At 47.3% G+C, this 23,530-nt stretch overlaps 1 protein-coding gene across 1 annotated transcript in view; it reads left to right on the top strand.

The window, feature by feature from the left end:
• Positions 1–23,530, top strand: part of LOC134929573 (ATP-dependent translocase ABCB1-like) — a 723,752-nt gene that overhangs the window by 561,815 nt on the left and 138,407 nt on the right. The window contains exon 16 of the mRNA XM_063925164.1: positions 10,941–11,144. Within this exon, the coding sequence (XP_063781234.1) occupies positions 10,941–11,144 (204 nt within the window). The remainder of the gene's footprint in view (positions 1–10,940; positions 11,145–23,530) is intronic.

The raw sequence follows: 23,530 nt of genomic DNA on the forward strand, positions 1-23,530 counted from the left end.
TACTTTTCATTCAATAAAACAACATTTGCGCACATGCGCAGAAATCCAATCCATTCTCCTCACTTCTTCCATCCTACCTCCACTGACCCACTAGCGCCCCCTCCGGGGACACAAACCAAACCGAACCTGACAGTTTGTCCAAGGCCGATGGACTCGGATGGCGGTCAGAATGTGGGGTCAGGGGCCTTACAAAATCTGGTCTCCCGTTTGGATGGTCAAGAGGCTGCGCAGCAGCAGATGTTCCAGTTTCTACAGGGAATGTCTATCGGTTTGGATACCTTGCAGCAATCCCTTCCAAGTTCTGTTGTTTCTCCAGTTCCTGTTCAAGTCACTCCTGCTCCAGTCATTTCAACTTTCCCTGCACAATCCGTTCCTGTGGATGGATCTTGCTCAAGTCAGTCCTATGGCAGTCCCTTCACAGCTAATTCTCCTGAGAGAGCGACTTCCTCCTTTGAAAGCTTCAAGACTCCTTTGTTGTCTGCTGTGAACTCTGAACCAATAAGCACTCTTTATCGTCTATTGGAACAACTTCAAAGTCTCCTAACAAAAATCATTCCGATAATGTCAGAAATCCTGGGTGGTGCTTTAAACGCAGTGAAGAGTACTGCTCACAGTATTGAGACTAGTGCGACCTCCGTGTCAACTTTTCTTCAAACTAAAGTCTCTTCTCCTATGCAGAGAGAGGGCAGATTCCAGAGCTACCCGCGCTCCAAACTCACGGAAGCTGAACGCCGGCATCGCAGGTAGCTTCGCCTCCGCTTTTACTGTGGAAGTTCTAGTCATCTTATTAAGGACTGTTCCTTCCGCAACTCAAAAGTTCGTGACAGGTCCCAACATCACAGTGTTTTCACCTGCAAACCTTCCAACGTATCCTCTACAGTTTCAAGTTACTTTACCCCGGACAGGAGTGTCCAAAAAGTCTACGATTGGGGTCCTGTGACAAATAGACCCAATCCCAAGTTCAGAAATCAACAGAGACGATCTATGTTACCCATAACTAAAGTAGTTTCTGTGCCTACAGCCCGAGAAGGGGCATCCGTGCCTACAGCCCGAGAAGGGGCATCCGTGCCTACAGCCCGAGAAGGGGCATCCATGCCTACAGCCCGAGAAGGGGCATCTGTGCCTACAGCCCGAGAAGGGGCATCTGTGCCTACAGCCCGAGAAGGGGCATTCGTGCCTACAGCCCGAGAAGGGGCATCCGTGCCTACAGCCCGAGAAGGGGCGTCTGTGTCTACAGCCCCAGGTGGGGCATCTGATGTTGTGACCCCAGTAGGGGTATCTGATGTTCAGGTTCCAGAAGTGGCCTCCGGGCATGCAACTCAAAGAAGTGTGTCTGATCTATTAACCCCAGGAGGGGTCTTTGGAGTTTCAGCCTCAAGTGAGGAATCCAGGGCCAAGATCCCAGGAGGAATTCTTAAAGTCACAGATACAGACATGAACTTTTGTTTGCCAACTTCAGAGAGTGCTACCAGCTCAGTACCACTCCAAGAGGGATCATCAGAAAATCCGGATTCTGTCTATACAGAGTCGAGTGTCAATGGACCTAGCCCGGTTCCAGCCATCGGTCCAAAGTCTTCACTGGTTCCAGCCAGCCTGAGTGGCTCCAATGATGGGCTACCTCCTTAGGTTCCAGACGATTCCTGCATCTTCGGATCAAATCCGGTCCTATCCGTCAGTCCGAAGACTCCTCCAGATCCAGCCGGTTCAAGCTTTTCTGGACCGAATCCGGTCCCATCCGTCTGTCCAGATCAGCCTCCTCTGGTTCCAGCCAGCCTGAGTAGCTCTGTTTCCAATGCTGAGCTACCTTCTTCGGTTCCAGCCGATTCCAGCATCCTTGGATCAAATCCGGTCCTATCCGTCAGTCTGAGGGCTCCTTCGGTTCCAGCCGATTCCAGAATCCTCGGATCAAATCCGGTCCTATCCGTCAGTCCGAGGACTCCACCGGTTCCTGCCGATTCAAGCTCTTCTGGACCCAATCCGGTCCCATCCGTCTGTCCGGATCAGTCTCCTTCGGTTCCAGCCGATTCCAGTAAGCCTCCTTCGGTTCCAGCCGATTCCTGCATCTTCGGATCAAATCCGGTCCTATCCGTCAGTCCGAAGACTCCTCCGGATCCAGCCAGTTCAAGCTTTTCTGGACCCAATCCGGTTCCATCCGTCTGTCCAGATCAGCCTCCTCTGGTTCCAGCCAGCCTGAGTAGCTCTGTTTCCAATGCTGAGCTATCTTCTTCGGTTCCAGCCGATTCCAGCATCCTCGGATCAAATCCGGTCCTATCCGTCAGTCCGAGGACTCCTTCGGTTCCAGCCGATTCCAGTCTCTTTGTATCAAATCCGGTTCTATCCGTCAGTCCGAAGACTCCTGCGGTTCCAACCGGTTCAAGCTTATCTGGACCCAATCCGGTCCCATCCGTCTGTCCAGATCAGCCTCTTACAGTTCAAGTCAATTCAAGTAGTCCTGGACAAATCCCTGTTCCATCCGTTTGTCCAAAGTTGTCGTCGGTTCCTGCCGATTCCAGTTCCTCTGAACCCGGTGTGGTTCTCTCCAGTGTTTCAAGTAAGCAACTCCTGTCGCTATGTCCAGAGTCTACAGTTCTTGCAGATATTGCAGTTGCCTCAACCCAGATGGAGGCTCTACGCATCTCACCCCAAGATGAAGCTTCTAGCGTTCTGTTAACCTCAGCAGAGAATTCCCGTCAGTCAATCCAGGAGATGACGTCCTCTCTCCACCCTCGAGCATTTCAAGTTGATTCTACTCCTGCTTCTGAATGCTTATTCCAGTCCTCTACTCTCAAGTGTCTTACATTGTCTTCCGAGACTTCAACTGACATTCAGCCTTCCACGTGTCCACTAGATACAAAAGCTCCAGTCTACTTTGATGGTGACTATGCTCAGTTCCGTGCAGTGGCGAGCCAATACCTCGCTTTTACTGAGTCAGAATCTTCAGTGAGTATTACTCCAGCCAATGCAATTAGATACTTCCTCCTGTTCTTCAAAGGTAGAGCACTGGACTGGGCGAATCCTCTCATTGAATCTAAAGATCCGCTACTGAGTGATCTTCCCGCTTTCTGCGAAGCCATAAAACAGGAGTTTGCTCCAAAGTTTATGCATTCAAAGTCATCTGGGCATTCTGGCCAATTTGTCAACAGTTTGTCTACTGCTAAATCCTCTCCAACATCTCTGTCTGTGCAAGATCAGGATACATTAGACCAAGCTATTAAAGATTTCCAAGCTGCAAAGTCAAGACAAGGTTCTCAGACTTCAGATTTGAAAGTTGCATATACTTCCGTGTCTTCATCCTACAGCAACACTTCTGAAAGTATTGACTTCCCGGATTCAACATCTGCTCAGTCTTCTGATCAGTCTTCCAGTTCTCAGTTTTTCGACTCAACTCTTTCCAAACACGATCAGGTTCTGTTGAATCAATGTATCAGAGATTTCAAGAATTACAAGAATTGGAGAGCTTAAAAACCAGTTCAAAGTCTACCATCTGTTGATGTAAGTATTGGCTATGCTGCCGTTACCCCTAGTCTTGGTGTCTCATATAGCTTCAAATCTACTGGTCCACAGGTTGTCTCAGATACTGTTGTTCCTAAACAAAAGGCTCCCATGACCACACTAGACCTGGACTCTGACTCTGAAAGTGAGTTTGTTGATGACGACTCAAGTTACATTATGGGGGGTTCTATCCTTCCGAGTTATGCCTTCTTCCAGGAAGTAAAATCTGTCTCAAATGACCATGAATGGTCTACTTGTTCTGACGAGGAAAATCTGTCTTCTGAAGATGAAAGTTGGGAAGACTTTTGAGGACCTCTGCTTTTGTGTATTCCTAAGTTTTTTTTCAAGGATCCTCCAAGTTCCTGCGTGGGTGTTCGGTGCCCACCCATAAAAGGGGGGGTACTGTCAGGAATCCGCAGTCTCCATTGAATCACTTTCAGTGAACAGGGCTCTCCTGGCTTCAGTCCTCTGTCCTCAGAGTATCCCCTGTGAATTGGACATGTGGAACTACAGGTCCCAGCAGTTCCAGTTCTGTTCCAGTCTTCAGTCTCCTGCAGCCCACAGCTCACCGTGCTCCACCTAACCAGTCTATCTTTTGGTAATCACTGGTTTCAGCCAGGAATACACAGTGACTCTAGTTAAACAGCATTTACTCCCGGTGCACTACTGATCCCAGCCAGCCACCAGCAGTGCATGGCATTAACTGTCTACAGTGTTATTCTCCCGGTTAACCACCAGCTCCAGTTAACTCACAGCTGACCTGGACACCCAATCCAGCAGGGTGGGTTCTCACAGAGATCATCCAATCATCACAGACCAAGGTGTTTAAACTCCAGTTCCTGGCTCAGTCTCATCGCCTTGGACAACACGTCACATTCTGTGAACAGGCGTCTCCTGTCTGCAGTCTTCTGTCTACAGAGATATCCTTGTGTATTGGACCTGTGGAACTACAGGTCCCAGCTGTTCCAGTTTCCAGCTGTTCCAGTTCCGTTCCAGTTTCCAGCTGTTCCGTTCCAGTTTCCAGCTGTTCCAGTGTTCCTGTGGAACTATAAGTTCCAGCAACCTCTCCAGCTCTCCTGCGACATTCACTGTGCAAGTTCCTGTGTTCCAGTCTCCAGTTCCCCTGTGTTCCTGGTTACCTACCTGTTCCTCCGTGTTCCTGGTTACCTGCTTGTTACTCCGTGTTCCTGGTTATCCTACTACAGCTCTGTGGAACTACAGGCATCAGCAACTCCTGCATTCATTTACAGGCTTCACACCAATCTCCAACACAGTGTGCTTCAGCCTCAGCTGTAGAGACTCCTTCTCCAGGTGCATCTCATCACCTCACCTGTGAATCAGCTTGCAAGCTGCCTGTGCTTTCCCAATAGCACTGTGAACCCTGCATCAAGTCTTCTGCATCTGCTACCAGGTTTGCTACCAATATCATCACCTCTGCTGGCTCCACGTTTTAATCATCTCTGGTTCCCATACCAGCATATTGCTATAGACTCTCACTGTTTTGCCATAGACTCTCACTGTTTTGCCATAGACTCTTAGCTTCCACGCTGCACCATACCCATTGCATGTATTATTGTTTATTTCTCCAAGTATTCCTGCTGCAATATTGTTTTACTTTTCATTCAATAAAACAACATTTGCGCACATGCGCAGAAATCCAATTCATTCTCCTCACTTCTTCCATCCTACCTCCACTGACCCACTAGCGCCCCCTCCGGGGACACAAACCAAACCGAACCTGACATAACCTTTCCTAGAAAAGGATGGTTTGATACCGGTCTGTAGTTGGTCATGCAGTCGGGATCTAAATTAGGTATTTTAAGAAGAGGTCTAACAATTGCTTCCTTTAGGGGTCCAGGATAAATGCCTGTCTGCAAAAAGCATTGAACAATTTTTGTAAAGACAGGACCAATTATATCCATACAACCTATTAGAAGCTTGGTTGAGGCAGAGCGGGTCATTCCGAGTTGATCGCTAGCTGCAATTGTTTGCAGCGCAGCGATCAAGCTAAAAATTAGCATTTCTGCGCATGCATATGCATCGAAATGCGCACGCGCGACGTACGGGTATGAAGTCCTTTGTGGTTTTGCACAGGTTCTAGCGAAGCTTTCAGTCGCATGGCATATCGCAGGAAGATTGACATGAAGTGTGCGTTGCTGGGTGGCAACCGACCGTTTTTAGGGAGAGCTTAGAAAAACTCAGGCGTGTCGGGGAAAACGCAGACGTGGTTTGGAAAATGCTGGGCGGGTCTGTGATATCAAAAGCCGTCCCACCATCTTTAGAATCAGCACACACGAAGAGTAACTACAGGGCTGGTCTTGTTTTGCACAAAAAGACTTTGCAGGCGCTCTGCTGCACAAGCGTTCGCACTTCTGTAAAGCAAAAATACACTCCCTAGTGGGCGGCGGCAAAGCGTTTGCATGGAGGCTAAAAAGTGCTAGCGAGTGATCAACTCGGAATGACCCCAGAGTCCAGATTACAGGTGGTCGGACGCAAAATCCGAGCAATTTCAGAAATGTCCTTTACATCCACTGGGTTAAAGCTGGTCCATGAATGCAGGTGGCTTATATTGGCAGGCTTTGTAGTTTGGCACTTCTTTGATGGCACTGTGGAGATTCCAGCCCGGATGGGGATAATTTTATCTGCAAAGAAGTTTGCAAACTTGTTGCATCTTGCCTGGGAGAGGGTTTCATCAGTCTGCAGGCATGCTGGCTTGCAAAGCATCTCCACTGTGCGGAAAGTTTGCTGCCGTGATCTCATTTGACAGGAACTGTGATTTCTTATGGGTGATTGTCGTTTGATATTTTTCATTATGCTTTATTATTTTTATATTGTCATCCACTAGGTTAGTCTTCCTCCATCGTCTTTCCAGTCTACGCCCCTTTTTTTTTAGCTCACTAAGACTGTTGTCGAACCAGGAAGCTTGACGTTGTGGTTTACGAGGTCTTATACCACAGGGGTGATAATATCAATTTCAGCCATAACATCCCTATTATAATAACAGACTATGGAATAGGTACAGTATCTTTACAAGGCACCCAGTATAGCAGAGAGATCCAGATTTGCTGCTAGAGCCTGGGGAGTTATACTCCTCCTTGGACGATATCTGGTCAACTCCCCGGGCAGAGATCTTATTTGAGGGGTTGCAACGGAGAACCAAAGGGAATGGGGGTTTGACCAGATGACTGGGTGAGGGCAAAAGAGAGAGACGAGAACGAGATAGAAGGGTTGAGGACAAAAAGAGAGAAAGGGGGTGAGGACAGTAAGATAAAGCGGGGGAGGGGGAAGGCGGATGAAGGGCGAGAGAAAGGACAGAGAGGGAGAGAAAAAGGGGGAACAGAGAAAGGGAGACGACAGTGAGTGAGAGAGATAAGGGCGGACAGAGAGAGAGAGAGAGAGAGAGAGAGAGAGAGAGAGAGAGAGAGAAGACAGACCGAGAGAGAGAGTAAGAGTCGACCAGGGTACAGGGCATGTATACACTCACACTCACCCTGACCAGGGGTGCGGAGAGAGAGTGAGAGAGGTGAGGATGAGAGAGAGAGATTGAGGACAAGAGAGAGAGTATGTGGAAACGAGAGAGAGAGTAGGTGGGGACAAGAGAGATGTGTGGACAAAGAGAGAGGTCAGGACCACAGAGAGAGGGCAAGAGAGGCAGAGTGAGAGTGAGGTGGTGACGAGAGAAAGAGAGAGAGGTGGGGACGAGAGAGAAAGAGAGAGAGGTAGAGACAAGAGAGAGCGAGAGGTGGGTAGAGAGTGTGAGAGCTGAGGACAAGAGAGAGGTGGGGACGAGAGAAAGTGAGGTGAAGATGAGAGGGAGTCAAGAACGAGGTGTGGGCAGAGAAAGAGGTCAGGGCCTGAGAGAAAGGTCAGGACCTGAGAGAGCGAGAGGTGAGGACGAGAGAGAGCGAGAGGTGAGGATGAAAGAAAGGGGTGAGGATGAGAGAGAGTCAAGAACAAGACAGAGAGAGAGGTGGGGATGAGAGAGAAAGAGAGAGAGGTAGAGACGAGAGAGAGAGAGAGGTGGGTAGAGTGAGAGAGAGGTGAGGACAAGAGAGGTGGGGACGAGAGAAAGTGTGGTGAAGATGAGAGAGAGTCAAGAACGAGGTATGGGCAGAGAGAGAGGTCAGGGCCTGAGAGAAAGGTCAGGACCTGAGAGAGAGTGAGAGGTCAGGACGAGAGAGAGAGTTGAGGATGATAGAGAGGTGAGGATGAGAGAGAGCGAGAGGTGAGGATGAGAGAGAGGGTTTGAGGACAAAGAGAGAGAGGGGGGTGAGGACAGAGAGAGCGAGAGGGTGGGTGGAAGCAGGGACTGAGGTCGAGATAAAGGACAGAGGGAGGGAGAGAAAGGGGGGGGCACAGAGAGAGAGGACAGTGAGAGAGGGGAGTACAGAGAAAACGGGGGAGTGAAGTGGAGAGTAGGAGGGGGGATGGAGGGCGAGAGAATGGACAGAGAGATGGAGAGAAAGGGGGGGGAAACAGAGAGAACAGAGAGAGAGAGAGAGAGAGGAGAGGACAGTGAGAGACAGAGAGGGAGGAGAGAGTAAGAGTCAACCAGGGCATGTATACACCCACACTCACCCTGGTCAGGGGGGCAGCACTCTCCCTGCAGTCCTAATACTGCAGCTGGCTGTGTGTTGTTCTGCTGCTGAGGCAGGGATCCAGGGACAGGGGCTCAGACAGGCAGGCTGGGTGCTTGTTGGCAGGCGGGCGGCAGTGTTTAGTACACTACGCGACGTCACCCAATGCCATGCTGGGGCTGCTACTGCTACTTGTTCTTCTTTTAACCGCAGCTGCTCCCGGACCCAGAATGGTGTGACGTCGCACTTATACTGACTTCTGGGAAGGTGGGAGTGAAAAGAAGAGCAGCCGCACTCTTCTGCAGAGCACAGCTGCCGGAGTTATGCGCCGAGTGCTGGGATTGTCGACAGGGGGGCAGGGCTACTTGGGCAGGAGGCAGGCGCTGACAGTCAGACCGGCCCATCTGGCTATCGGCCCTTCTGGCATTACGTGTAGTACGTTATTATATGAGTGAGGTGTTTCGGCTAGTCCTGGCTGCGGCACTTCCGGCTCCTGCGATCACATGATCGCCAGCGTATCCATGTGAAGGACGTGCCATGTCGATACACGCACATACGTGGAATTGCCGCAATTATGTCACAACACTAACATTCTATTCAAAGAGCTGTATAATAGGGCCAATCATAGCATTCGAAAATGTAAACACCACATGACCTCACAAACACGTGTCTTCTCTAGCATATAGGATCGTTATGTGAATGGAATTATACTAGAGAACTCCCTGATATTTGAAAATAAAGTACAGCGCTCCCTTAGGTTATATGGATACCTCAGGTTATAGTTTTTCATAATAATAATAAATTGCCCCAAAAAATGAAAAATTACAAAAACAGAAAAATAACAAATAAAAGAAAAAACACAATAAAAAAATAAACATAAATATTATTTAAATATTTCAAGTAGTGGCTTTTTCATATAAATGCAGATAACACACGGCAGTAATACACAATAAAAATATTAAAGTAACCATCTACAGTAATTTCAAAATCATGATTAAGACCATGTGGCTTCAGAGTACTAAATTCATAGATATGTCACATATCTGTCTTCGCAAGTCTATTATCTCTGTCTCTATTCCTCCAATTGTCCATAATCCATGCAATTGCACAAAAGCTCTTAACCCTTTAGTGGAACAAGCATGTGTTTCTTTAAAGTGCAGTGAGAAAGCATGATTCTCGTTGCCTTTAATGATGTTACAACCATGCTCTGCCCATCGGATCTTTACCTGTCTCTTTGTTTTCCCTATATTCAATAAATGGCATGTGCAAATTATCCCATATACCACATAATCAGTGTGGCATGTAATAAAGTCACCTATCTTCGTCCTTTTATCTTTAAAAACAAAATCTGTGACTTTAGATTCATCGCTGGGGCAAGATTTGCACATTTTGCACTCCTCACAACGGTAAAAACCTTTGTTTCTCGGTAAAAAACGTGTGCCAACCATGTGAAGGGCACGGATGACTATATTGTTTTTTATATTGGGCACTCTTCTGTATGTGAATTCGGGTTTTTCTGGTAGAACTTCTTTTAAAATCTCATCCCTCAACAGAACATTCCAATTTTTTCTTATAATACCTTTTATTTTCTTATATTGTTTATTGAATTGGGTGTGAAATGACATCTGAAAGCTATTATTATTATTTCTATTTTCATTTTTGTTTTTACTCTTGTTCACCTTCAACAAAGTTGTCCTACAGTATTTACAGTTTCTACTTCTTTTAATATTGATTGACGTTTAGTCAGCTCGTAGCCTTTGACCACAAAATTAGCAATCATCTTTTCTGCTTCTTCTTTAAACTTCTTATCATCAGAACAATTCCTACGTAATCGCAACATTTGTCCATTCGGCGCATTACTGAGCCAATGAGGTAAATGATTGCTATCTGAATTGATGTATGTATTGCAATCTGTAGGTTCAACATAATTGCTAGTTGATAACCTTCCATCAATAATTGCAATATTAAGATCCAAAATATGTACAGACATTTTACTGATATCAAAAGTCAAAGAAATTTCACATTATTACAATTAAGATATTGGGCCAGATGCATCATCCCTTGGAAAGTGATAAATTGTAGAGTGAGAAAGTAGCAGCCAATCAGATCCTAACTGACATTTTTCAAACACAGCCTGTGACATGGCAGTTAGGAGCTGATTGGCTGGCACTTTTTCACTCTCTATTTTATCACTTTCCAAGCGATGATGCATCTAGCCCATTGACAGAAATCATTTAAGTCAGAGTCATTGCCCCTCCACACACAAAAAACTCTATTACAAGTAAGCATACTGTACATGTAAGAGATCACTCAAGTTCCTGTCTCCACTGTGGTTTTTAGAGGAAGAGGATCTTTTCCATTCTGGATTGGGACTATTTACACATCCTATTCTCTCCTACGTACACCATGGGTGGAAATGTGTTTGCTTGCAGTATTACGCTATTGTATGTTTGTTCTTTTTTTATGTGATCATCATTGAATGATGTGCTATTCAACTTTACCGTGGAACCATTATACTGAGAATCAACTATACTGTTGGACTATTTGGAGCGCAAATAGAGATTGTACTTATTCCTTTGTCCATATTTGAAATTATTATTTGCAGATCTCATATACATCTGAAGATTTTTTGTTTTTAATCTGCGATACACCTACCTATGACATATTTATAGCAGGTGCCACCTACACTTTTAACACATGTTGATGAAATCAAGCTTTCTGTTTGTTTTTACAGTAATACAGCTACTGAAAACAATATTGGGATGGGATATTAGAGTTTTGATCTCTCTTTGGTAGTTGATACAAGATGATTAATGTACTCTGGAGATTTAATTACTTTGCTTTAATATCAATTCCCCTTTCCCCTTCTAGGCTACTGGAAGTCGAATAGGATTACTTACGATGACAGTGTTCACTCTGGTTTCTGCTGCCATCATTGCTTTTATACATGGCTGGCAGCTGACGTTGGTTGTCTTGGCGTGTGTTCCACTACTCATCGGAGTCAACTTAATTGAAAGAAGGGCTATTAGAGGTCACGCATCCAAAGATCAGAAGGACTTGGAAGAAGCTGGAAGAGTATGTTTATTGCAATTTCACATTGGAAATATTAATTTCTGGTAAAATACAAAACTTCATAATATTGCTTTTTACAATTATCCTGCGCCAATCAAGATATCTGTAAGTGAGATTTGACTGTAGCAGGATTATTGAAACTTCAGCAAGGCTTAATTAAGTTATAACCCGTAACTACAGTCTGTCCTTGGTGCAAATCACTGCACCGGGGTAAAATCACTCTAAAAAGGTGCTCTTATAAACCAACTGAAGGTGGATATTTACTAACAAGGGAGGTCATTCTGAGTTGATCGCTCGCTAGCTAGTTTTAGTAGCCGTGCAAACACTATGCCGCCGCCCACTGGGGAGTGTATTTTAGCTTAGCAGAAGTGTGAACGCATGTGCAGCCGAGCTCTACAAAAACAGTTTGTGCCGTTTCAGAGTAGCTATGAACCTACTCAGCGCTTGCGATCACTTCAGCCTATTCCTGTCTGGATTTGACATCATACACCCACCCAGTGAATGCGCAGCCACGTCTGCATTTTTTTCAGCCACGCCTGCATTTTTGCAAACACTCCTTGGAAACGGTCAGTTGGCACCCAGTAATGCCCCCTTCCTGTCAATCTTCTTGCGGCCGCCAGCGCGAAGGAAAACTTTGCTAGAACATCAGCACAACCACAAAGAGATTTATACTCATACGTAGTGTGTGCACATTATGGGGCATGCACAGAAATGCCATTTTCTCTGACGTCCTAGTGGATGCTGGGGACTCTGTAAGGACCATGGGGAATAGATGGGCTCCGCAGGAGACTGGGCACTCTAAAGAAAGATTAGGTACTATCTGCTGTGCACTGGCTCCTCCCTCTATGCCCCTCCTCCAGACCTCAGTTAGAATCTGTGCCCGGCCAGAGCTGGGGGCTCCTAGTGGGCTCTCCTGAGCCTGCTAGTGAAAGAAAGTATTTGTTAGGTTTTTTATTTTCAGTGAGCTTCTGCTGGCAACAGACTCACTGCTACGTGGGACTGAGGGGAGAGAAGCAAACCTACCTACTGCAGCTAGGTTGCGCTTCTTAGGCTACTGAACACCATTAGCTCCAGAGGGTTCGAACCAGGGCCGGCGCTACCCGCTCAGCAAAGGGATGCAATGCAGGTAGGCGCCTGATCGGAGAGGCACCTTCCTGCTCCGCATCCCTGTGCTGCTGCGCCGTCCTGGGCCTGGCCTGTCCCCCCTGCTGCTGCCGCCGCCTACAATTGCAAACTGACAGGCAGCAGAGCCGTCAGTTTAAAGCCCTCCCTCCTTCCCTCCTCCTTCCCTCCTCCCGTGGCAGAGACATGATGAACGGATGGGAAGTGGGCGGAGCTACGCGGACGAAAAGGGGCGGACGAAAAGGGGCGGAGCTACACGGAACCCCCAAGCTAAGGCAGATCACTTCCTGCTAACCAGACTGTGGTGCTGTAAGTGGATGGAAAAAAGGTGAGATAAAGTGTGTGTATGTATTGTATGTATGTATATGTGTGTATATATGTATATGTGTGTGTATGTATGTGTGTATGTATGTATATGTGTGTATGTATATATGTATATGTGTGTGTATGTATGTGTGTATGTATGTATATGTGTCGCAGTGATCGCAAAATACGTGGCATAGCACATTTTTACGAGCTATAGGAAGTGAGGGACCCAGTTTAAAAAAATTAGTGGGTCTCATTGGACGCACTGTGTCTCACTTCGCCAATAGGAATCCTCACACTCCACGTCAAATCACCGCCACATCTCCCCGTCTGCTCCGAGAATGCCCGCCCCCTTTCCGCGGATAGGCATAGTGAGTCCAGGGGAAACAAACCACAGTTAGCGCTGCTGCTGATTCCGCCGCTCAGACTGGGAGGGAGTCACAGTCGCCGCAGTGAACACTGCATTACAGCGAGCGGCATGTGATCCCCAGTCAGCTCGGCGTGCCGTGCTGTGACACTTCCTGCATGGGGGCGACTCCTTACACAGCGGATACCACAGCTTCCCCTCCCACATCACTTGGACTCTCCCTGCGGATGCCGGCTAAGCAGCAGTTGCCGGTGGGATGATGGATCGACTCCTGAATGGAGTCGGTATGCTAGCAGTAGACTAGGCGCAGGTGTATGGTATGCAAAGATGGGGGTTGCACAATGTAACAGAAGGGCTCACTCTTCTGGTACATTGTTACATCAGGCTAAACGGGGCAACCTGTGGCTCTCCAACCTCTGGCTATTCTGAGACTTGTGCTTCCACACACAGTGGCTGAAGAGGAACAGTATACCTAAACACACACCCACACCTCCCATTTCCCAGAGCTGTGCCATCCCCTCTCTGGGTCATACGTACATGGATTGCAATATGTGGTGCATAAATCAATATTGCATTTATTATAGTACTTATATTATGCACTATTGATTTATATAGGCTCCCCAAAAAATGGAGTAGGACCCATATTTTTTAAAGTGAAGGGTCCATGGGACCCACTTTTATTTTTGCTCCGCGCTCACTGGTGTGTATGTATGTATATGTGTGTGTGTGTGTATGTATATGTGTGTGTGTATGTATATATGTATATGTTCATGTGCCATGCAGTGTCTCCGCGCTTCTCCTGTCGACTCCCCGGTATGAGGCTCCTGGAGGACAGGAGAGCTGCTCTGTTGATGGGACACTTGCTCTGGCTATCTGCCTTAGCACCACGGCCCCTGTGTGCCACTGTCCACAGAGGGAACAACAGCGGCTGGGACCCAGGAGCTGTGGGGAGCAGGTGACATTCTAGTTTAACTTCGAGAGCGAGTACCTTTCACTACCATCCTGCCCCCCTTGCTCCGCACCACTGCTCCTACCACTGCTCCTATCCTGCCCCGCCCCCGCTCTACACCACTGCTCCCATCCTGCCCCCCTGCTCCGCACCACTGCTCCCCATCCTGCCCCCCCTGCTCCGCAACACTGCTCCCATCCTGCCCCCCCTGCTCTGCACCACTACTCCCATCCTGCCCCCCTGTTCTGCACCAAAGCTCCCATCCTGCCCCCCTGCTCTGCACCAAAGCTCCCTTCTCGCCCCCCTGCTCTGAAGCACTGCTCCCATCCTGCCCCCCTGCTCCACACCACTGCTCCCCATCCTGCCCCCCACCCTGCTCTGCAACACTGCTCCCATCCTGCCCCCCCCTGCTCCGCAACACTGCTCCCATCCTGCCCCCCCTGCCCCCCCTGCTCTGCACCACTACTCCCATCCTGCCCCCCTGCTCTGCACCAAAGCTCCCATCCTGCCCCCCTGCTCTGCACCAAAGCTCCCATCTCGCCCCCCTGCTCTGAAGCACTGCTCCCATCCTGCCCCCCTGCTCCACACCACTGCTCCCCATCCTGCCCCCCACCCTGCTCTGCAACACTGCTCCCATCCTGCCCCCCCCTGCTCCGCAACACTGCTCCCATCCTGCCCCCCTGCTCTGCAACACTGCTCCCATCCTGTCCCCCCTGCTCCGCAACACTGCTCCCATCCTGCCCCCCTGCTCCGTACCACTACTCCCATCCTGCCCCCCCTGCTCCGCACCACTGCTCCCATCCTGCCCCCCCTGCTCTGCACCACTGCTCCCATCCTGCCCCCCCTGCTCTGCACCACTGCTCCTAACCTGTCCCCACCTGCTCCACACCACTGCTCCCATCCCGCCCCCTCCTGCTCCGCACCACTGCTCCCATCCTGCCCCCTCCTGCTCCGCACCACTACTCCCATCCTGCCCCCTCCTGCTCCGCCCCACTTCTCCCATCCTGCCCTCTCCTGCACCGCATCACTGATCTTATCCTTCCCCTCCTGATTGGCGGCAGGTACACGGTGGATTTGAAATAGTGGCGCTGTGGTCATAGGAGCCGCAGTGCCACCGACCACAGCTTCCTCCTCCTTGCACCGCCACCACCCTCTCCTCCTCCTCTGCTATACTACCGCCACCCTCAGTCGCCCCACTGCCGCCCTCAGTCCTTATCTGTACTGCCAGCCTCATGCCGACCATAGCCTCATAGTTTTGCAGGGGGGCGCCGAACACCCTAGCACCGGCCCTGGTTCGAACACAGGCACCTGTCCTCGATCGTCCGTTCCCAGAGCCGCACCGCTGTCCCCCTCGCAGAGCCAGAAGAACGGAAGCTTGAAGGTGGCGAAATCGGCGGCAGAAGACTCCTGACTTCATTTAAGGTAGCGCACAGCACCGCAGCTGTGCGCCATTGCTCCCAGCACACCTTCACACTCCGGTCACTGTAGGGTGCTGGGCGCTGGGGGGGAGCGCCCTGGGCAGCAATTGCAGTACCTTTTTGGCATAAAATACATATATACAGTCAGGCACTGTATATATGTAAAAACCCCCGCCATTTTTTCACACAGAAAGCGGGACAGAAGCCCGCCGCTGAGGGGGTGGGGCCTTCTTCCTCAGCACACCAGCGCCATTTTCTCTTCTCAGCTCGGCTGGAAATAAGCTCCCCAGGCTCTCCCCTGCAGTATCCAGATACACAAAGGGTGAAAAGAGGGGGGGCACATAAATTTAGGCGCAAATTTGTATATACAGCAGCTACTGGGTAAACACTGAGTTGTAGTGTAATCCCTGGGTTATATAGCGCTGGGGTGTGTGCTGGCATACTCTCTCTCTGTCTCTCCAAAGGGCCTGGTGGGGGAACTGTCTTCAAATAGAGCATCCCCTGTGTGTGTGGTGTGTCGGTACGCGTGTGTCGACATGTCTGAGATAAAAGGCTCCCCTAAGGAGGAGATGGAGCGAATATGTGTGTGAGAGGGTGTCTCCGTCGACAACGCCGACACCTGTATGGATATGTGTAAGTGCTAAGGTGAATTTACTGCACAACAAGTTAGGGAACAGACAGGAAATATACCCATGTCTGTCCCTATGTCACAGAGACCTTCAGAGTCTCACAATGCTCACTATCCAAAATAATAAACACTGATATCGACACGGAGTTTGACTCCAGTGTCGACTATGATAATGCAAAGTTACAGCCAAGATGGCTGAAAGGTCTTCAATATATGATTATTGTAATAAAAGATGATTTGCATATCACTAATGACTCATTTATCCCTGACACAAGGGTACACATGTTAAGGGGAAGAAAGCTGAGGTAAATTCCCCTCCTCTCATGAGGAAAAAGAGCGGAAATCTCCAGACAAGAGACTGCAGCTTCCCCAAAAAAATTCTCAGGCAGTATCCTTTCCCCACTAGGGCCAGGATGTGTTGAGAATCTTCTTCTACGGTGTCCTGTTTTGCACAGACGGTACCACTAGCTATTCTCAGGGATCGTGCAGATAGCGTGCACGTTCTAGTATACTACTCAGACCGACGATTGTGTCGGCATGGGTTTATAGCGCTGTAGCAGCGTGGACAGGTACCTTATCAGCAGAGATTGAGACCCTAGTATGCATATAGATATTTTTATATATATATATATATATATATATATATGTATATATATAGAAATATATATATATATATATATATATATATATTAAAGATGCTGTCTTAAGTGATAGATATATAATTATAAAACATGCCTAAAGAGACATGAGTATACTGGGTTCTAGAGTGAAAGCTATGTCAATTTCTGCTTGATGTGTCCTGTAGAATATGCAATGGACAGATGATGCCGACTTAAGAGGCATGTGGAAGGCTGAGGATTGTGTGGAGAAGGGTTCTCGGACCTGGCCTACACAGCTATAGCTGGTAATTCTGATATTTTGCCTTATGTTCCTGCACAGCCTAAGAAAGCATGACATTATCAAATGCAGCCTTTCGAATAAATTAACAAGAAAGTCTGAGGTGCGTCCTTTCTTGCCAGAGGTGGAGGCAGAGGAAAGAAGCTGCACAACACAGCTAGTTCCCAGGAACAGAAGTCCTCCCTGGCCTCTACAAAAATCCACTGCAGGTCGCTGGGGATCCACAGGCGGAGCTAGGCACAGTGGGGGCACGCCCCTCATCAGTTCATCCACAAGTGGGTTCACTCCCTGTTAGATCCCTGGGCAATAGATATTGTGTCTCAGGGATACAAGCTGGACTTTGAGAAGATGCCCCCTCACCGACGGCCCAGCCGGCTTCCCCCCACGAGAGGGAAACAGTGTTAACTGCAATTCATAAATTGTATCTTCAACAGGTGGTGGTCAAGGTTCCCCTCCTTCAACTAGGAGGGGGTTATTATTCGACCATGTTGTAGTCCCGAAACCAGACGGTTCGGGCGGACCCATATTGAATTTAAAATCCCTGAAAATATATCTGAGGTTCAAGTTCAAGATGGAATCGCTAAGAGCGGTTATTGCAAGTTTGAAAGGGGGAGATTTTATGGTGACTCGGGACATAAAGGATGCATACCTTCATGTCCCCATTTATCCACCTCATCAGGCGTACCTCAGAATTGCGGTACGGGATGGTCATTACCAATTTCAGACGTTGCCGTTTGGTCTTTCCACGGCCTTGAGAATTTTCACCAAGGTAATGGTGGAAATGATGGTGCTCCTGCAGAAGCAAGGTGTCACTATTATCACGTACTTGGACGATCTCCTCATAGAAGCGAGATCAAGAGAGCAGTTGCTGAACAGCGTATCACTTTCTCTGGAAGTGTAACGGCAACATGGCTGGATTCTATATATTCCAAAGTCGCAGTTGGTTCTTACAGCTCATCTGCCTCTCCTAGGCATGATCCTAGACACAGGCCAGAAAAGGGTTTATCTCCCGATAGAGAAAGCTCAGAAGCTCGTGACAATGGTCAGGAATCTATTAAAACCAAAACAGGTGTCAGTGCATCACTGCATTCGAGTCCTGGGAAGGAGGGTGGCATAATTCGAGGCCATTCCCTTCGGCAGGTTCCATAGGAAGATCTTCCAATGGGACTTACTGGACAAGTGGTCCGGATCACATCTTCGGATGCATCGGTTAATCACCCTATCCCCCAGAGCCAGGGTGTCTCTCCTGTGGTGACTGCAGAGTGCTCACCTTCTCGAGGGTCGCAGATTCGGCATTCGGGACTGGGTCCTGGTAACCACGGATGCAAGCCTCCGAGGGTGGAGGGCAGTTACACAGGGAATAAATTTCCAGGGGCTGTGGCCAAGGCAGGAGACTTGCCTTCACATCAATATCCTGGAACTAAGGGCCATATACAACGCCCTAAGAAGCGGAGACCCTGCTTCGCGACCAACCGGTTCTGATCCAGTCAGACCGCAGTGACTCATGTAAACCGCCAAGGCGGCACAAAGAGCAGGGTGGCGATGGTAGAAGCCACCAGAATTCTTTGCTGGGCGGAGAATCACGTAAGCGCACTGTCAGCAGTGTTCATTCCGGGAGTGGACAACTGGGAAGCAGACTTCCTCAGCAGACACGATCTCCATCCAGGAGAGTGGGGACTCCATCTGGAGGTGTTCATCAGGAAGTCTTCACGAGGTGCAAATCGATGGGAACTGCCAAAGGTGGACATGATGGCGTCCCGCCTCAACAAAAAGCTAAAAAGGTATTGCACCAGGTCACGGGACCCTCAGGCGAAATCTGTGGATGCACTAGTAACACCGTGGGTGTTCCAGTCGGTCTATGTGTTTCCTCCTCTTCCTCTCATACCAAAGGTGCTGAGAATTGAAGAAAAAGAGGAGTGAGAACAATACTCATTGTTCCGGATTGGCCAAGAAGGACTTGGTACCCGGAACTGCAAGAAATGCTCACAGAGGACCCATGGCCTCTGCTTCTCAGACAGGACCTATTGCAACAAGGGCCCTGTCTGTTTCAAGACTTACCGCGGCTGCGTTTGATGGCATAGCGGTTGTGGTGCCTGCGGCTACTTGTGACTTGGAGGATTCCAAGCTGTTTGACGTAGTCGGGGCTCTGAAGTTTTAGGTAACCAGAATGGCTGGAGTCAGGAAGACTGACTTGCTGTTTGTCCTGTGCATCCAACCAGCTGGGTGCTCCGGCTTCAAAGCAATCTATTGCTCGCTGGATCTGTAGCACGATTCAGCAGGCTCATTCTGTGGCTGGGTTGCCGCATCCAAAATCAGTAAAAGCCCATTCCACAAGGAAGGTGGGCTCTTCTTGGGCGGCTGCTCGAGGGGTCTCGCCATTATAGCTTTGCCGAGTTGCTACTTGGTCGGGTTCAAACACATTTGCAAAATTCTACAAGTTTGATACCCTGGCTGAGGAGGACCTTGTGTTTGCCCATGCGATACTGCAGAGTCATCCGCACTCTCCCGCCTGTTTGGGAGCTTTGGTATAATCCCCATGGTCCTTACGGAGTCCCCAGCATCCACTAGGACGTCATAGAAAATAAGAATTTACTCACTGGTAATTCTATTTCTTGTAGTCTGTAGTGGATGCTGGGCGCCCGTCCCAAGTGCGGACTTTCTGCAATACCTGTATATAGTTATTGCTTAACTAAAGGGTTATTGTTATGTGGCATCCTTTTGAGTGATGCTCAGTTGTTGTTCATACTGTTAACTGGGTAAGGTTATCACAAGTTGTACGGTGTGATTGGTGTGGCTGGTATGAGTCTTACCCTGGATTCCAAATCCTTTCCTTGTAATGTCAGCTCTTCCGGGCACAGTTTCCTTAACTGAGGTCTGGAGGAGGGGCATAGAGGGAGGAGCCAGTGCACACCAGATAGTACTGGCTATAGTCTTTAGTCTAGGCTATAGTCTTTCTTTAGAGTGCCCAGTCTCCTGCGGAGCCCATCTATTCCCCATGGTCCTTACGGAGTCCCCAGCATCCACTACGGACTACGAGAAATAGAATTACTGGTGAGTAAATTCTTATTTTTTCACCTGATCACTGTGCTGCGAAAATCATCAGCGAGCAATCAACTCGGAATGACCCCCAAGGTTCATATGTCCAAAAACTAATTTCAGCCAATGGTGGCTATGAGTTATTGTTCAGTTTCACTTGTACACTATTAGATTACCTGTAGTTGTTCTTCATGGGTATGAGATGTACAGTAGTGTAACTGGGGATTTAATGTTTGACATACATGCTCTTATATTGCAGAAAATATCACGCAACATCGCATTTTGTATGGCCTGGAAAGGATTCCAATTGCTGATAATGTTCTTACTGTACCATTATTACGTGTGTATGTTTATGTGGTAGAAATATACTGCAAATTACCTCAATCTTTCCCCTGCACTAATGGGCCCCAATGATGGAGGAACCAAGGGGCTGAATGGGCAGATTTTATCTTGTTTGAACAACTGTGCATGGGAATGAGGGGCAGAGCGACAAGTGAATGAGGGGCGGGGCTATACTGGACTAGGCTGCTACAGTGGAGAATGAGCCAGACTTTGATAGATAAGTGGATGGAAAGAGAGTGAGTGAGAGAAAAAGTGTGTGTGTGTGGGCATTATGTGTATAAAAGGCACTTATGTAGTGTACAGTGTGTGCTACTACTATGGGCATTATGTATATAAAGGGCACTACTACTATGGTCATTATGTGTTTAAGCGGCACTACTACTGTAGGCATTATGTATATAAGCGGAATTTACTACTGGATGCCTCTACTGTTGGTGCATTGTGTGCATAAGCGGCACTACTACTGTGAGCATTATGTGTATAAGGGGTGCTGCTACTACTGTGGGCATTATGTATAAGCAGCACTACTACTGGGGGCATTATATGTATAAGGGGTGCTGCTACTATGCTATTATGTATAAGTGACATTACTATTGTGGGAATTATGTGTATAAGCGGCACTACTACTGTGGGCAATATGTGTATAAGCGGCACTACTGTGGGCATTATGTGTATAAGTTGCGCTACTACTGGAGCATTATGTGTATAAACAGAACTACTTCTATTGGCATTATGTGTAAGCGGCACTACTACTGTGGGCATTATGTATAAGCGGCATTATGTGGAAATTATGTGTATAAGCGGAATTACTACAGTGAGCAATATGTGTATAAGCGGCACTACTGTGGACATTATGTGTATAAGTGGCACCTACTACTGGGGCATTATGTGTATAAGCGGAACTACTACTATTGGCATTATGTGTAAGCGGCACTACTACTGGGGGCATTATGTGTATAAGGGGTGCTGCTACTACTGTGAGCATTATGTATAAGTGGCACTACTACTGGGGGCATTATATGTATAAGCGGTGCTACTACTGTGGGCAATATGTGTATAAGCTGCACTACTGTGGGCATTATTTATATAAGCGGCACTAATACTATTGGCATTTTGTATAAGCAGCACTACTACTGGGGGCATTGTGTGTATAAGCGGCACTACTATGTGTGGTGTAATGTGAATAAGATTGTGCTTCTGTGTGGCAGAATTTGAAATGAGGGTACTATTGTGTGTCCATGCCCCTTCCTTATGAGACCACACTCTTTTTTTACAGCACGCTTACAGAGAAGACAAAGATGACCCTGGTAGGGAGCACTCTTATCTGAGGTAACACAAGGATTTTTTATATTAAATGGAACAATCATAAAATTACAAATTTTATTCGGTATGCCTTAAAAAATTATTATTTTTTATTTTTTATATAAATCTACAAAAACCTGTGTGAATTCATTAATAAATATGTGATCATAGACGAAAATATGTTAGAGAGTATATGTATTCTTTTCTAAATGGCCTCAGCCAAAAACATAGAATATATTGAGGTCCGTCTGTGTAATGTTTCCCTTAACGCAATGTGTTAGGAGATGAAGTGTATTTAAAAATTAAATAGTGTGACCATCATCTTATCAGTTATATAGCCCATAAATAGATTTCACAGGGCAATTGGTTTGAATCATAGGTCACTGGTTGGTTATTTTGATTGGGTCACCTGTACAACAGTACGGGTCCCTATTGTCAGCGAGAAGTATCTGTGGGGCTGTTAGTGGTGGACATAAACATATTATCCACCAGCCATGTAATACCGCCACCTATGTGAAAGAATGATTGGTTAATATTCACATGTATACTGAATGCAGGGGTATGCGACCCTAATGCTTTTACACATTAGCTCAAAGACGACACAATTGCTCAGTATCGATTAATCACTTGAAAGCAGGAGCGGAGCATTTTATCTGCAATGTACAATAATCTTTCAATATCTCAAAAAACTGTACATAAATCTCCAATGCGGTATATTCCTGAATTAGTGATATCCTTATCGTACTTAACAGTGATGTGAGGCACATATATCCCATTCAATTTCTCAAAAAACTTAGCATTGGTCTCTAATGCAGTACAATCCTGAAAAATAAATTTTCTTTATCAAGTTTAAACAATGGTATGAGGTACATGTGTATTTCAATTTCTCTGTATTATTTTACAGAAATACAGAGTTCATACAATGAATATTGAAAATTTGATTAAGATCGTATTTGAGGTATGAGGCGCAAGAACCTCAATTTCTCAAGAATTGTCAGGCAATTCTAATACCAATTCTTTAGGCACTGGATAGAGATGTATACAGTGGCCATGATACAGGTATGACTACCCATCTGCTGTTCTCCCGTCTTGCCAAACGGTATAGGACGAGGAATGAGAGAGGGTAAGTGCACCCAACTTGGCCAGAAGTAAGAAAGAGGAGGTATCAAGCAGAGAGACTTGTGGCAAGTGCTCTCTGATGCCTCGTAATAGGCAGTGTAGAGACTTAAACCTGCACGTAAGTCTCTAATGCGGTACGCTCCTGAAAGTTAATTTCCTTATTGTGCTTTGGTAAAGGTATAAGACATGTATATCTTTCAATTTCTCAAAGAACTGTACATAAGTTTCCAAAGTGATGAACTCATAAAGGATTACTTCCTAGTCGTGCTTATAACAGCGATATAAAGCACATATATCTCAGGAATACAAAATACCATGAATATTGGAAGATTTGATTAAGATCGTATTAGAGATATGAGGCACAGATACCTCAATTACTCACAAGTTGTCAGGCAGTTTTAATACCAGATCTTTAGGCACTAGATAGAGATATATACAGTGGCCATGATACAGGTATGACTACCCTTCTGCTGTTCTCCCGTCTTGCCAAACGGTATAGGACGAGGAATGAGAGAGGGTAAGTGCACCCAACTTGGCCAGAAGGAAGAAAGAGGAGGTATCAAGCAGAGGGACTTGTGGCAGGTGCTCCCTGATGCCTTATGACAAGCAGTGCAGAGAATTTAACCTGCATGTAAGTCTCTAGTGCGGTACACTCCTGAAAGTTCCTTGTTGTACTTTCAGATAATTGTCAGGCACATGTAAGTAGAGATGAGCGCCTGAAATTTTTCGGGTTTTGTGTTTTGGTTTTGGGTTCGGTTCCGCGGCCGTGTTTTGGGTTCGAACGCGTTTTGGCAAAACCTCACCGAATTATTTTTGTCGGATTCGGGTGTGTTTTGGATTCGGGTGTTTTTTTCCAAAAACACTAAAAAACAGCTTAAATCATAGAATTTGGGGGTCATTTTG

This window comes from Pseudophryne corroboree, chromosome 5, assembly GCF_028390025.1.
Source record: "Pseudophryne corroboree isolate aPseCor3 chromosome 5, aPseCor3.hap2, whole genome shotgun sequence".
In the NCBI taxonomy this organism is placed as follows: Eukaryota; Metazoa; Chordata; class Amphibia; order Anura; family Myobatrachidae; genus Pseudophryne; species Pseudophryne corroboree.